Genomic DNA, 13,090 nt, shown 5'->3' with positions numbered 1-13,090 from the left:
GCATTCACTGGTTTCTTTGGCAAAGGAAAACAAGGAGGAATTAGAGACAAAAAAGTGTCTGTTAATGTGAAGGTTACATATGACAACTATGGACTGCTTCCTGATTCAGCAACATTCACAATTTATTATATAGAAAGTGGTTGGATACAAAGTTTACAGAGCTCTGCAGCTACATACAGGTTACCTGAGACTTGTCAAGGCCCTGCCAGCTAAGGAGAACAGAATTTGCCAAAGAAAATGATGTTTCGCGTTTTGTTGTGTCTAATGATATAAATAAACGGATGGTCAGCATTGAATTCATCCTTGTGCTGTAAGATCCGGGACCCCGGCACCTCAATGGACTCGCCACCATCTTCGGTTATTTCCAGGCATACTCTGTGAATCACATTCGATAGGGACACTCCCTTGGTCTCCGACATTCCAGAGAAATCCGATGTACCTTCATTGAAGAGACTTTTCAACCCTAGACTTTCCAGACTAGCCTTGGGGTCAATCATCTTTTCTATCTTAAACTTTGGGAGGGAGAGTTTGACTTTGGCATTGGCCATGGTGCTGGGGTTGGTCCACTGTAACAGTGTTTCTGGGTTGAGTTGTTTTTCAATCTAAAGAAAAAAAAGAAAAGAAAAGAAAAGTACTTAATTTTATTTACTTCTAATAGTAAAAAGGTTTTAAAGTAGCTTGATCAAAAACGGGTGTTACATCTAGTTTTAAAGAATTTAAATCAACCTTGCTTGGAAGGTAGCCCAGCATGGAGACGAGTTCCTCACATAAGATCTACCAGCCACCCAGTCTTCTTTTCCCCACCTTACAGAAAGGCTCTCTCCTCAGTAACATATATGAGAACATGGTTTTTATTTGCTTAAATTCAGTTTTTCAGAAACAGATTGTGATGTTACACACACAACAGTGAAATGAATATAAAATTAGGAACTTTCCTGTAGATTTCCTGTTTATTATAATTTCACTACAAAGGAGCTCAGAGTATTCATGATCTAGACATACCACCAAAGTTAATTAAAAGCTATTCCTTTTTTTAACAATAGAAACTTAGACTAGTTCTGATTCAAAGGTGATGAGCAAAACCATTTTCAAACTGACTTAAAAGATGGATATGCAATGAAGCATAAAATAACTTAGTCATAAAATTCTTCATGGAGCAAATGAAATTAAATTACTCCTTGACCTTTACACAGGTACTACAAAGAATGACAGAGCTAACTGCTGTCATTGAAACTGCTAACATGAAACAGTGCTGTTCCAGTGTTATTCTCCTGGTGCAAATAAAAACCAAGGGTATGCTAAGGTCGTAAGCTACTGCAAGTGCACTTTCTAATGGGAAAAGAATAATTTATTCTCTTATTAGTCTACAACAATTGCTTTTCGATTAATATTCTCACTTTTGTTTGGTACAAATTACTAGGACAAAAAAACATAAAAAAAAAATACAAAAGCATTGGAGTTAACTAGCTTTGCAACTGATGGACTTATTTTTCTGTTCATTTACAGCTTGAGCATAGAGTTTAGGCTAAGGGCTCTTTTTCTCCCAGGCTCAAATCCTTGGTGTTTATGTGATTGACTGATCCATCACATGGCTGTGGCCTGGCTATTTACCCTCTGTGACTTCCTTCCTCATTGGTAAACAAGAACATTTAAAACAGTTTGTGTTATAAATGCTAAGCTATACTTGGTCCATTGTACGTGACAATAAATATTGGCTGGTTTTCACTTTCAAGAAGAAAAGACACAGAATAGACCTCAGACCCCTTAAAGATGACTGAGCTGAGGCGTGTGAGGCTGGCCTCTCTGAGCCTCCACAGGACTCCATCTTTACTTCTTTACTATGTTGTGCTTCTCTTGTCTAAGTGCACAGCTGCCTCCTAACCTTCTCCAGGCCTGTGGACTCGTCCTCCACGTCCTTGGGGAGCAAAATGAGCATACTGAGATGCTTATTCTGGAAAGGAAGTTCTATGATCTTACAGCTGATGTCATCAATGTTACCCAAGCAGAAGGTGGCCTCAAGATTCATCATTTGTATGGGTTTGGTATCTGTCTGTTAGAAAAGAACATTTTGAAAGGGTTAATTTTAAATGTATAAAAGAACACATAAATACATATATACATAGATGTAGATCTAGATGATAAAAAGATAAAGATAGGTAATTAAGAGAGAAATGACAGTCAAGATAGGAATATATAAAGTTATCCTGTGTTTTTGGAGCATTATGGCTTACACACATACACACACACACACACACACACACACACACACACATGCTCACGTGCACACGCACGCGCGCAAGAATCCACAGGGTGTGTATCCTTTAAACATCTTATGATTTCCTTGAAAGTTATTCATGTACTTTACTACCCCATGTACTCTATATTATAGGAACTATAGATATTATATTTACATATATAAAAAAGTAAAAGAAGACAATATGACTTCATATTTCATATGGCAGACAGACAACAATCAAAATGCAATGAATTATAGGAGTCTGGTAATCCCAGCACTCTGGAGATAGAGGCAAAAGGAATATGAATTGAATGCAAGTCTGAGCCACACAGTAAATTCAAAGCCAGTTTTAGCTACATAGAAATACCTTATCTTAAAAACAACAAGAACAACAACAGACTAAAGGCATACCATTTGCTTATCATGTGAAAAGCTCTGTCTTCAATCTCTAACAACACACACGCACACATACACACACACACACACACACACATACACACACACAAGGGTGGAAGGGAGAGAAGGTGGGTGAAAGGATATGGAGAGAGAAATATACAAGGTTATTTTCAAACTATGTTTCTGAATGTATATGAAACATAAATAAACTTCTTAGGTAGATTTGTGGTCAACCCCCAAGATAATTCATCAAAAAATGAAAATATTACAAAATCTGACAGAAAACATATAAAACCAAAACCCCTTCTAGTCTCAAGTATTTAGGATAAAAGGTGCACAACTTAGAGATCTGTCTATCATTTTTCAGACTAGGTATTATGTTAAGCTCTTACTATGATTTTCCCAGTATAGCCCAGCCCTCAAAGGACACCAAGGAACATTCAAAACAGTTTAGTAGTATCACTCAAAATATTTAGTGATTGGCAAATGCAGTTCAAAGGACACAAAAAAGAAATAATAGAACATATTCAAAGGGAGTGTTTCCCATGCAGCCCAGAGTCAAGTGTAGGTGCTCATTAGGTAGACTCTGAAATACCACAATATCAAACCCCAATAATTCTGTTGTGATCTAGGTTTCCCAGCTCTGATATTGCCTGGCTTTATGATTTAATAGCAAAAATAAAGGGATGGCATACTTCCTCTCCTTTCATAAACATGTTTTAGCACTTTGGCAAATATAAAGACTGCAAATCATAACGTGATCAGAGCCAAAATCCAAGTTCTACCCACTGCCGTTACATGATGTGATCCTGGGAGATTACTAAGAGACACCATTAGCCACATGCTTGAGATTTCACTTATACTCAGGGACCCTTTGGCATCCCTTCCCATGGAGGAACATCAACCACCGATCACATCATCAATCAAATGTGCTGTGTCATCTTGACATGACTGATAGTTGGGTGATTGATACCCTGTAACAGCATATGCAGTGTCTGAGATGTCTGAAGTATGACAACTATTCCTGTCCCTTGAAGTTGGCAAATCCACTGCAGTCAGAAAGCTCAGGGAGTGGAGGAAGGACTGTCTGCCCTCCACCCTTATCCAGAAATCTGGGAGACTTTGAATCTAGTAGGAGCAATAACAGCTTTTGTTCCCTTCCTAAGAAATTATGCCATTGTGGACTGCTGTGTTTTTATCTGACAGTGACATTTGGGCTGAGGACATAACTCAGTTTGTCAAATGCTTGCCAAGCATGAAGAGCTCTGGTTTGGATCTCCAGCAATACAGAAACCAAGTGTGGTGACTCCTGCCTAGAGTGAAAAAGACAAGGTGCCTGCCCTTATAAAGTACATGCATTAATGCTGGAAGTAGGAAAGTAAATTTGTCTGAAGGAAATTACATTTGGGGTAAGTGTGGTATAAACGTGAACTCCGTGGGTATAAAGGGGGAAATCACAGAAGTCACTCTAGCTAACCCTAATCAAGTTGGTATCTGAAAGGGATTTCCTTTTTAAGAACCTGACACTAGATAGGTTATGGACCAAGGGAAAAACCTACTACTATTATTCTGCTAAAGAAACATGGCAATAAAATGACTACTAATGATGTACTGCCATACCCAAACATCAGTGTATTACTCAACTATCATCAGAGAACTTTCTTCTTGAAGTAGATGGTAATTAACAAAGAAGTCCACAACTGGACAATCTGGAGAGAGTGAGAGCCTTCAGGGCACTTGGCCCTAAATAAGATGTCATTATCTAACCCCGCCCCTCAAGGCTCAGAGATCTGTGCAGAAGAAGAAGAGGCAGGAAGACTATAAAAGCCAAACATAATGAGGGGCTCCCAAGGAAACAGCATCTTCCAGACACAACAGGCTGGATACACATATGAAGTTACCGAGGCTGGAGCAGCACACACAAGACAAGTTCAGGCTAGATGGGATCCCATTCCCAAGAAGGGGACATGGACACAAAGCTCTGTGCCTGATCAAAAAGTTATTGGCAACTGATACCTGCTGGGAAAGGGCAAAGGCACTCTCTCCAGTGGAGTGCCACGAGGTATATATCAGCCATACTCCAGGGCAGGCTTCACACTCAGGAGTGTGGGGCCAACACTGAGGAGGGGGAGGCTCTGAGAGGGTTATGGACAGGAAGAAGATGATGAAAACACATTTATTTTTAGAAGATGGTAAAGGTAAATACAACACTGAAAAACTGTGGTATAATATCTACAAAGCAAGATACTTTGAATATTACAGTTGAAGGGTTGATTTCTTTGGGCCTGAGTTCTTTTTGTTATTTTTTTATTATATTTATTCATGCCTGTGAGAGTATGCACAGATATGCAAGCACCATTGCAGAAGACTTCCATAAGTCAGAAAACTTGCAAGAGTCATTTCTCTTTTCCTACCACGTGGAGTTTGGGGACAAAACTCAAGCCATGAGAGTTAGCAGTAACTTCCTTCACCTGCAGAAGCAACGGGTTCTGAGTGTTCACGGGAGGGAGTCCCAGTCCACCAAAGAAGACCACATCACATATGGATTCCTGGGCTTCCTGAGTTCTCAAGACTTTTCCTGTCTTGGGTGTTTTTTGTTTTGTTTTGTTTTAATTTATTGTTTTTAAAAATGTTTCTTTACTTATGAATATTAGTTTTAATGCATCCACATCAATAGTATGAATGAGAAGGCCCTGAAAAACAGATTTCTAATTTTTGATTCCCAGGAATGTAGATGAGTAAAGCTATACTTTATTTTCTTCATAGTCAACCATATTATAAATACTTTGAGCTAAGCTGGGCACTACAAAACGGAAGGGGAAGAGTAGGGGAATAAATATTAAGCCATGTGTTTTGTAGCCAGGTGAGAGAGAGAGAGAGAGAGAGAGAGAGAGAGAGAGAGAGAGAGAGAGAGAGAGAGAGAGATCAAAATGCAGTTGCTGAGCCGGAACATGAATCCTAAGTGGCCAGGACTTCCTGACAGTCCGGAGGCCTCCTGTTTGCTCTGTCTGCTTGCCTTCTTTCCTTTTCCTCCTTCACTTTCTACCCAGAGATTCATTCCCGTACCCTGCCCTGCCGCCACAACTTTGGACTCTACTTCCTGCCTCACACTGCACATACCTTGCTGATTCTGAACGGACATTCTTTTGTTTCTGATTCCGGAAATTTCTTCATCCACTTTCCAACAAAGTAGGCAGCATTCACCACGAGGATTTTCGTCTGGTCACTTACACTGTTCTCTGACAAAATGTCCTCAAAGCGGCCTGCAATGGTTACAGAAAACCACAGATAGCAGTTATTCATCTAAGGTGCCGGCCATTGCCTGCTTGTTTACTCCTGCAGTGGGTCCCTCCCTCCATAGTTAGCAGTGAGCCCAGTCCTTCATAATGACTTCCTATTTCCCAACAGACTCCTCCTGTACAAACACTGTAAACACAGCTCTAGGAAAGGATATCTAGACACTGAGTGCATCCAAGACCATCTTCATTCCAATTCTTTCCTGGCAAGGAAGACAACTGACTGGGACTTTTAATGGAGCAGAGACCAGGGCTAAAAAGGCTCCCTGGGAAGCAAGGAGGGATTCTAGAACTCAGCGCAACCTGAGCAGTTGAGGAACTCAGGACAAACATCCACTATAATACTAGGTTTGGCTTTGTTCTACATTTCTATTTGCCTAATGTCTTTTGTTCTCTCTATTTTTTATAAAGTTATAAGAATTTTTAGTTCGAAGTAGATTCAAGGATCATCTTCCCATCTCCAGACTTTAAAACCTGACTTCATCATTTGCCAAAGCCCACAGTATAAAAGGAAGAGCTGGGCTTCTACCGGGGCATGTGGGCATGTGGGCATGTGGCATCTTGTCAGAGAGCTGGGGAAGGCCCGTGGAGAACAATGCACCATAAGAGTTTGCCAAGTAATGAGCTGATATGAGAAATGCCCAGAAACTCAAGTTGTTGACATAGCTTGATGAGCAAAGAATTTAGCTTGTATACTAAAAATATCTAAGGAAGCTTCCAGATGTTCAATATTTCTAAGCCTAAAGAATGGATTCTTCCACAGGGTGGGAAGGCCAGCAGAACATTAAATGATACTCGCCATCTGTGAGCTCCTTAATGGAGCTGTTAATTTGACCTTTCGTTTCTTCCAGTTTATCTTTGAAGTCAACAGTTTCCAATTCTTTTGCATATGGTCTTTTGGTAGAACTGATAAATTCCTGAAAACAAAAACAAAAGCAAAAACACCCAATTCATAAACCCAGGCAGCTGTTTGCAAATGTAAATGGAGCTAATGCAGTATCATACTGTACTAAGAAATGGTTTTCTTAAATACCTGTTACTATACATATTTTCAAAATGGGTCACTCTATCTGAAGCATTATATAAAAATAAGTATTTTCTTTGTGTTAGATGTTTTATTTCTTCAATTATAAGACATATCAATCACTAAATTATTAATTGGATCTCAGCTTTGTGAAAAAAACAAAAGAAATACTATATTATTAGATATATATTTAGATAGAAACTCTCCATTATTTAAAAAATGTTTATTTATATTAGTATACACATAATATAAACTTATAGCTGTGGTTTCGATCTAAAACGTGCCTCTGGCTCTTAAGGTTTAAACACTCAGTTCTCAGCTTCTGGCGCCATTTTGGGACTTTATATAACCTTTGGAAGATAGGGCCTAACTGAAGGAAATAGGTCACTGGGATCCTTGAGGATAATATTATCTCTGGCCATTTCTTGTCACTCTCTACTTCCTGATCCTTCGTGATGTGAACAGTGGTCTTCTGCTATATACTCCTACTGATGTATCTGCCCAAGAAAACGGGAACTAACAGCCATGGCTGAACCCTGTGAAACCTGGAGCCAAAATAAATATTTACTCCATTAAGTTGTTTCTGGGTGTTATTTTATCACAGCAACAAAAATAATGAACTCTGTGTGTGTGTGTGTGTGTGTGTGTGTGTGTGTGTGTGTGTGTGTGTGTGTGTATAAAACAGAAAAATAAAATGATGAACAAAAAACCTTTATCATCGCTAAAATAAGTGAGTATTCTTTAGGGTTCTGGCTCTCAAGTAAGATCCAAAGCACGGGGGTCAGGCATGACCTAAGCTCTTGTTAGAATGAACTCTTAGGGCCTCTAGACCTTCTGACTTAGACTGGGAATTTTAGCAAGATTTCCAGGAGTTTCATCTGCACACTGAAGTGTGAAACATAAGGCTGTGTCTAACTCTAACTCACGTCTAAAATGCAAATCCTATCCCCACTGGTATCGATGCATGGCGTCTGAGGCCACAAAGTTGGGCTTTCAAGAAACACTTGAGTGGTTTAGACTCAGGTAATGCTCCTGCAGAGCACATTCGTTTGTACTATAATTTGTATGTTTGCAGGCGCTACCCAGTAGGAGGAGCAAAGGCAAACAAAGATGAGGGAAGAGGAAGGAGGAATGAGGAAGGGAAAAGAGAAGAGGAGGGAGAAGGAGGAAGGGAGAGAGAAAGAAGAGAAGAAGAGAAGAGAAGAGAGAGTAAGAGAGAGAGAGAAGAGAAGAGAGAGAATGAGAAGAGAAGAGAAGAGAGAGGAGGGAGAGAGGAGAGGAGAGGAGAGGAGAGAGAGAGGAGAGGAGAGGAGAGGAGAGGAGAGGAGGAGAGGAGAGGAGAGGAGAGGAGAGAGGGAGATAGAAAAGAAGAGAAGACAGGGAAGGGGGAAAGAAGTAAAGGGAGGGAAGGGTGGGAGAGGAGAGGGGAGGGAGTGAGGAAAGAGAAAATGATGGGAAGAAAATGAAGAAAGGCTTAACTTCCCAGTTTGGTAGAAATCATTCTAGCTGTGGAATGAAGTCTAACCCAACCTAACATAACTAGAATGCCACATCAGTCTGCCCTTGAATTCCTTTGCAGAAACAACAATCTTAGCCAATTAAGCTTAGCTCTGGTTCATTGAACCCCAACCTTGGATTAACTGAAGCAGCCAGCACTACTTAATAACACCAGGCAGACAGTGAAGTGAGGAGCCTCCACTGTCATTACTAATGACAAAAATCTTTAAGTATCACTCGGGGAGCTTTGAAAATGTTTCAATGCCCAGATAAAACTCACATCTCAATTTTCTTTGATTTTCCCAGGTGACAGCTGGAATAAAAATAGCTCTGCATATGTGTCCTTCAAGCCATAAAGGTAAACTGACAACAATTTCTAGCAACTTACTTCCCAGAGATCTTATACCAAAGACAAATACTGAATGGCAGAACATTGTCATGCTGTGGTGGGACTTTTGGGCATGCCGATTGAGAAGCTTGAAATTCCGACCACAGACATTAGAGCTGAGTCAGCCCTGCATTAGCAGAGATGGGAAGGTCCTGCCGTTGGGAATCTTGGTTATACGTTTAAATAGAGATCCCAGAAGTCTTACACTACACTCTGGAGTCTAACAAGAGTAGACCACAACGCTCTTCATATGACTACCTCAAGAAAGGACTTGGTTTAAGTAACTACAGCAGCTTTGTACAAATGTCCTTGACTGGCCTAGGAAAACAACATTGATTCACATCTGATGAAAACTGGTCATTTGTAGTGGTTATCATCTTACTGATTCTAAAAGATATATGGGCCTTGTTAAAAGGTGAATTGGGAAATTTAAGACATCATCAGTGGCTAAGATTAAAAAATTCAGGAGATAGCAGGTGTTGGAGAGGGTGTGGAGAAAGAGGAACACTCCTCCACTGTGCGGTGGGTTTGCAAATTGGTACATACACCACTCTGGAAATCTGTCTGGCGGTTCCTCCAAAAAACTGGGCACTTCACTTCCAGAAGATCCTGCTATACCACTCCTGGGCATATACCCAGAGGATTCCCCACCATGTAAAAAGGATACATGCTCCACTATGTTCATAGCAGCCCTATTATAATTGCCAGATGCTGGAAAGAACCCAGGTATCCCTCAACAGAAGAGTGGATGCAAAAAATGGTGGATATCTACACAATGGAGTACTATTCAGCCATTAGGAAACAATGAATTCATGAAATTCTTAGGCAATGGATGGAGCTAGAGAACATCATACTAAAGTGAGGTAACCCAGACTCAAAAGGTGAATCATGGTATGCACTCACTAATAAGTGGATATTAACCTAGAAAACTGGAATACCCAAAACATAACCCACCACATCAAATGAGGTACAAGGAAGAAAAGGAGGAGTGGCCCCCTTGTTCTGGAAAGACTCAGTGAAGCAGTATTCAGCAAAACCAGAACGGGGAAGTGGGAAGGGGGTGGGTGGGAGGACAGGGTGAGAGAAGGGGGGCTTACGGGACTTTCGGGAGTGGGGGGGGCTAGGAAAGGGGAAATCATTTGAAATATAAATAAAAAAATATATCGAATAAAAAAATAAGTTAAAAAAAAAGAAAAAAAGAATATTCTTTCCATTTCATTAAAACCATGCATTCAGTGACTTGTTTGATCTTTTACAATAAAAAAATTGACTTCTTAAAAAAAAAAAAAGACATCATCAGGCTGTGTGTTTCCCTGTTTAAGGAGAGAGCTTACTGCACATTTTCTTGAAGATCTGTTTACTACATAGTTGGAACTTCCATTATCTCTTTTCTCCACAGAACTGAGCCAGGGAGTACTTGTCGGTGCTTGCTGGGGAAAGGGGACACACTTCTGTGTATTCTGAGCAAAAGTGACTGCTGTTTCCACACACACCCACCCTGCATTCAACATCTGCAGTGGGCTCCGACAGCTGTCACTCTCGAAAGGAAACCTAGCAGTAGTGTAAAATGCCCCTTATGGGAAAATGTCCCACACTATTATTATAAGCAACTTACTGTAGAAGGGTTCAGAGATTTGTCTACGTAGAGTCGCTTGATTAGTTTCAAAGAGTAAAAAGAACTGAGCTTATTAACATCGGAAGTGACTGTTTGAAACCCAAAGGGTACATCTTTGACATTCTCAAAATGAAGGACCTGTTAAGAGAAAAAAATTTCATTATTAAAAAAACATCTAAAACAAAATAAATCAAGACAAAACAAAAACATTGTCCTGAGAGCTGAGAAGACACAGTATTTGCCATGCGAGCATGAGGCCCTGAATTCCAGACTCATGCATCAGTAGATCCTCAGGAAGGGTGAGGCATGGAGATCAACTCCCCATCAGTCCAGGATGTGGGCTGTGTCGATCTTATATGGGTCCTGTGCAGGTGACCACAGCTGCTGGAGTTTATGTGTGCCTAACGATGTCTAGTCTAGAGGTTTGTATTTCTGGGCACTTCTCCCTATCCTCCATCGCTTACGTTCTATCTAGCTCCTTTTCCACATTTCCTTAGCCTTGGTGTTGTGAGGGCAAAAGACATCAAGAGAAATGTCCCATGTAGGGCTGAGCACTGGTCTCTTATTCTCATTTGACCAGTTATGCATCTCAGCATGACTCCTTCCCACTGCACAAAGGGGCTTCTCCAATCAGAATTTAGAGCATAGGGAGCCATTGGTATATTCCCTATGCCTCAGAGGATGGCCTTGCCCCTGTACACAGACAACCACCACTAACTAGACTAGATAGATCGTAAGAAGAGAAAAAGACTTGAAGCTGGGAAAGGACCGTGTTCAGGGGGATGTGAAGGGAGTTAGAAAGGCTAAATGGCGATGGATATGATCATGTGTCTTTGTACACATATATTAAAGTTCTTGAGAAATAAAAAAAACAATATTGCAATAGGACCAGATGTGATGGAAAAAACAAACAGGTCACATGTGGGTGAGGCATGGACCGCCCCATCCACCCCCACCACAGTTCTTCCAGAAAAAGAGATGAAATCTGGAGTGGAATCTGGGTTTGCAGCATACGGAGATGAGAAGTTCAGATGGTACAGCCCCACTCCCAGGACCTGTATCCCGCAATTTCTCATCCTGACCCAGCCATCACTGTATCAGTTATAATTTTAGGGATAATGGTGAAGCAGGTGTTTCTATTTTAAATACTGATGGATTTGTGACAAGAAAGGGGTTTTATTTTTCCTTTGAACCTTACATCAATCTGCATAAGGAAAAGAGTAGAAAGGAATTGGAAAGTACACCTACTATCTAAACCTTCATCTCAAAACAGCAATCAAGGAACTCATCTCACTTGAAAGTCCCAGAACTTCAAGGCTAATCAAGAATAGCTCAAAAGAAACCCCGAAACATCTCTATACATATGTATGTGTTTGCATGGGGAATTTTACTGTACTCTGTGCTTCTCAAATGAGATCTCAAGTGATGTACTTTCATCATCTATGCTAGTATGAAGATAGATCATTTAAGATGTTACTGCTAAGATTGCATATACTCTAGGGTACAATCAAATTAGGCTTTCATCTTAATATTAGCTTTGATGTTCTAAACAAAATGTGTGTGAGGAACAGTGCTTTTGTTCTCTGAATGTAGGGCAGGGGGCAGGGGATAGCTTTTCCCCATTTACTAGGGTTATGTGTAATGGAGTATTTAATAAGTCATTTTAACTGACCTCCAAATATGTCAGGTAAGGGATATCATATGACCTGCTGACAGCTACTGGTGAATGGAACACCTGTCAGGTCCGATGTTCTCCTTCCCAATCTGGTATCTCTTCTAAATATAGTTTCTGCTACCCCTAAATGAGTCTTCACATTTATAATACATTAATTACTAATACATTAGTATTTAGAATACTGCCCTGGAAATGGTACAATTCTCAGTCCTGAATAGCTCCACTCACACGTTTTGTTTTGTTTTTTCCTCTTAGGCCCTGACTATGAATTCCAGTAACTATCCCCATTCAAGATCAAAACAAGGCATGGGCAGCTTACCTGTCCGATCTCGTTTGCTGTGTCGCCTTTGGCACCCACTTGAGCAAGGGACAGAGAAGTGGAGAGACATATTGGAGAGAAGAGAATGTTTCCTGCTGGGTCCTTTTCACACAGTTGTTTAAACAAGTCAACAGCAAACGCTGAATTTGCCAGTCTCAGGGCATCCATCCTGAGCCTAGAACCAAGAACAAAACTTAATTTCTAATGCAAAATGTGATCTCAGCTACCTCCTGCCAGCAATAGTCAGAATTCTACTTCAGTGATGCAATGATTTTGGACATGCGATAAGAAGAAACTTTGGGTGAATTCCAAAAGAAAGGCAGCCATGATGAAACATCTCAACAGATGCCTGGAAGCATGTGGTGTCTCACTCTGCTCAGCCACTAAGGCCAAAATCAGGAGCCCAGTCATATGTCACTTCCTCAGGAAGTGACCAGAGCAACCTATGGCATCTGTAGCACTCGGTTCACTTTGAAATCACATATTTCAATTACTATTTTGGTTAAATCATACAAAACAGTTATTTGTATATCAAAAAATAATTGTAGCATCTATGTTTGGTTCTATTTAACATTTAGTTGTATTTAATATCAAGTGTATAATTTTGTCCTCAAAAAAGATACACTGAATTCCTAATTCCTAAC

General features: G+C 40.3%; 1 protein-coding gene across 1 annotated transcript; it reads right to left on the bottom strand.

Annotated features, from left to right (window-relative positions):
* Nucleotides 1–209: 209 nt before the first annotated feature.
* On the bottom strand, nt 210–12,614 carry Serpinb5 (serpin family B member 5). The gene is made up of 6 exons (XM_052201053.1): nt 12,447–12,614; nt 10,453–10,590; nt 6,728–6,845; nt 5,753–5,895; nt 1,883–2,050; nt 210–602 (listed from the first exon to the last, which is right to left on the bottom strand). Exons 1-6 carry the CDS (start codon nt 12,612–12,614, stop codon nt 210–212), a joined length of 1,128 nt encoding a protein of 375 aa, XP_052057013.1.
* Nucleotides 12,615–13,090: the final 476 nt, after the last annotated feature.

This window comes from Apodemus sylvaticus, chromosome 12 (assembly GCF_947179515.1).
Source record: "Apodemus sylvaticus chromosome 12, mApoSyl1.1, whole genome shotgun sequence".
Taxonomy (NCBI): Eukaryota; Metazoa; Chordata; class Mammalia; order Rodentia; family Muridae; genus Apodemus; species Apodemus sylvaticus.
The sequence above is the reverse complement of the archived record's forward strand: the minus strand, read 5'-3'. Positions and strand labels throughout refer to the sequence as shown.